The sequence below is a fragment of the Teleopsis dalmanni genome, chromosome 2 (assembly GCF_002237135.1).
Source record: "Teleopsis dalmanni isolate 2A chromosome 2, ASM223713v2, whole genome shotgun sequence".
Taxonomy (NCBI): Eukaryota; Metazoa; Arthropoda; class Insecta; order Diptera; family Diopsidae; genus Teleopsis; species Teleopsis dalmanni.
This window is the reverse complement of record NC_051847.1, coordinates 196,275,222-196,277,808: the sequence shown is the minus strand read 5'-3', so window position 1 is coordinate 196,277,808 and position 2,587 is coordinate 196,275,222. Positions and strand designations below refer to the sequence as shown.

The window sequence follows — 2,587 nt, the reverse complement described above, 5'->3', positions numbered from 1 at the left end:
TTAGCTGCCAATTAGTTTTGCATTAAAAATGTCTGGTAAATTAATTACCACCGTTAACACTTGCCTTGGCCAACTGCCTGGATTTTTCCATGCGTCCAGCGTCCCGGCAGTGCGAATTGTATTGGAAAAATTGAAAAAAGCACATCACAAAACGCCCATGAGTTATACGTACTAGTAATTTGCATTATATTTATAATTAATTTAATAATAAATTTCTGTTTTCATTTGTTTTCACAAACAAAAGCCACTTTAACAAATTAAATTCTTTTTATTATTGACTAACATTCGGTTAAACTGGCAATGAATTTACTATGAAATGGTCCAAAAAAATTAATAAAAACGACTATAAATGGTTACAAATGTATAGACTATAATGTATTGTATATTAAATATGTGTGAAAAAAATATATTTCGAATTTATTTTAATTCATTTTATTGTAAAAAAAGTTTTGTTGCAAATTTATAGCGCAGAAAAATCGATAACAAACAACAAAGTTCGCTTTTTTCAATAATTAAGGTCAGTAGAAATTGAACTCAAAAAAGTGACAATATGATTTATATTAAAATTATTTAAAAAAATTATATAAAAATGCATTTATGTTTTAAATACAAGTGAGTAGAGTGTAACAAATATTAATAGGAACAAACTAAAAGATACTATTTGGATATGTCATCATGACAGGTGAATAGATAGTTCACTAGATAGTTAAAGCCTGTAAGCACGTCGCATCATCAAATCGAAGTATTCATCATTGTCAATGGATGCGCTGAGAGCTGCATAGTAATTTATGAATTCCTCTCTGGTAATCTAAAGGAAAACAAAAATTCCATTTATATTATTAAAACCAAAAGAAAAAATTTTTAAACTATTTTTTTACTTAAATTAACTTTATTTTTTTCCACTTACCTTGCCATCGAGGTTACCGCGTCCGCCCTCAAAATTGTGCAAAAAGTTTGTTAAAATTTCATCTTCGGTCATCTCGCCACTTTGGTATTTCGGATGCTCTTTCACTGAGTAAACATTTTTTAAATCAACCAACGTTATGACACCATCGCCGTTTCTGTCCATTTTGCCAAATGCTTCATCTATGACATCCAAGCGACATTGTGGCATTGGTGGCTAAAGCAGTAGCAAAAAATTGAAACAGTTTTTACATTAAATTAAAAACTTGCTACTCACTCTCAATTTAAGTAAAAACTCAGTCATGCTAATTGAACCGCTGCCATCTTCATCAAAACTAAAAACAGAGATGTTTTTTTCATATATATCTACTCGTATATAATGTACATGACAGAATTTTTCATTTACTTTTTTACCTTTTGAACATGTCTTTTATTTCTTCACCACTGGCATCCAAACCAAATTCACGTATTCCGATTGTAAATTCTTCCTGATTTAAGGTCTTGCTGCCATCGTCGTCGATACTGCGAAAAGCTCTGTAGTAATTTAAGATAAATATTATTAAATTTAGTCATTTACACTTTTCAGACTTAGAAGTAATTTAAAAATAAAAAATATAATATCAAGAACAGTTTCGGTATCTTGTGAACCAGGTTATCCAAGGTAAACTTGGAGTGTGGTGGAAAGAAAAGTGAGGTTAGAGAAATATATGGAAGTTATCGAAGAGAACACTGCGAGCACTAATGGTAATAAGTCTGCAGAGAACTGTTTTGGTATTTTATTTAACTATATAGGCTATATTGTGATAAGTGTTGTAATCCACATAGGTAAACTGAAAGTTGGAATATAAATAAGTACATATATGAATGCAGGAAGGGAAAGGAAAGTTAGAGAAATGTATAGGAGATGTGGAAAGCGGACGCTGAGAGCATTAGTGATAATAACTTTACAGAAAACTGTTTTAGAAATTTATGAGCAAAGTAGTGTGGCTATCGTCTTAATCCACATAGGCACTTTAAAAGCAAAAACATGAATAAATGATCATGTTCTGTAATTGGAGAACAATCATGTGATTGAAGAGTGATGGGAAGAAAAGGTTGGTTAGCGGAATATGTAGGATATATAGGGAAAAAAAACTGTGATTCTTAATGACAATATGTTTACTATTTAAGCCTTTAATTACCAAGGTGGTCTATATGATATTAATATTAACACACATAAGTATCCTAAAAACAAAAACATGAATTAATGATAAGAAGTACACTTGAAGTGTGATGGGAAAGATATGAATGCTAGAAGAATATATAGGAAATATGAAAAGAAGTGAAGAACATCTACATCAATCTCTATATTTTATAGGTAAGTCATTAGAGATCGCACTTGCAACTTCTCGAATATATCGCATGTATCATATGAATATCATATGTAGTATATAAAATTATAACAGAAAGTTAGAGGAATATGTAGAAAAAGAAAGACAGTGGATAGGTTGGTGGAAGGAAGTCAAGAAAAACGTCTATATTTTTCTTAAGTACCATAAGAAAGCTGGCTTTCAAGTGTTAGAGAATCTTAGTGTGCTCAAGAATATCTATTTAGTATATCATATAATAACAAAAAGCAAATGAAAAAATGCAAAGCTCTGAAGCAATGCAGAAGTAAAACATATAATATATGATTTCGGAATAT

General features: G+C 30.3%; 1 protein-coding gene across 1 annotated transcript in view; it reads right to left on the bottom strand.

Annotated features, from left to right (window-relative positions):
* Positions 1–459: 459 nt before the first annotated feature.
* LOC119676504 (calcyphosin-like protein) overlaps positions 460–2,587 on the bottom strand; it is an 8,231-nt gene continuing 6,103 nt past the window's right edge. Inside the window, exons 2-5 of the mRNA XM_038087743.1 lie at positions 1,318–1,437; positions 1,181–1,238; positions 908–1,120; positions 460–808 (exon numbers count right to left, since the gene is read on the bottom strand). Of these exons, the coding sequence (XP_037943671.1) occupies positions 707–808; positions 908–1,120; positions 1,181–1,238; positions 1,318–1,437 (493 nt within the window). The 3' untranslated portion in view covers positions 460–706. The remainder of the gene's footprint in view (positions 809–907; positions 1,121–1,180; positions 1,239–1,317; positions 1,438–2,587) is intronic.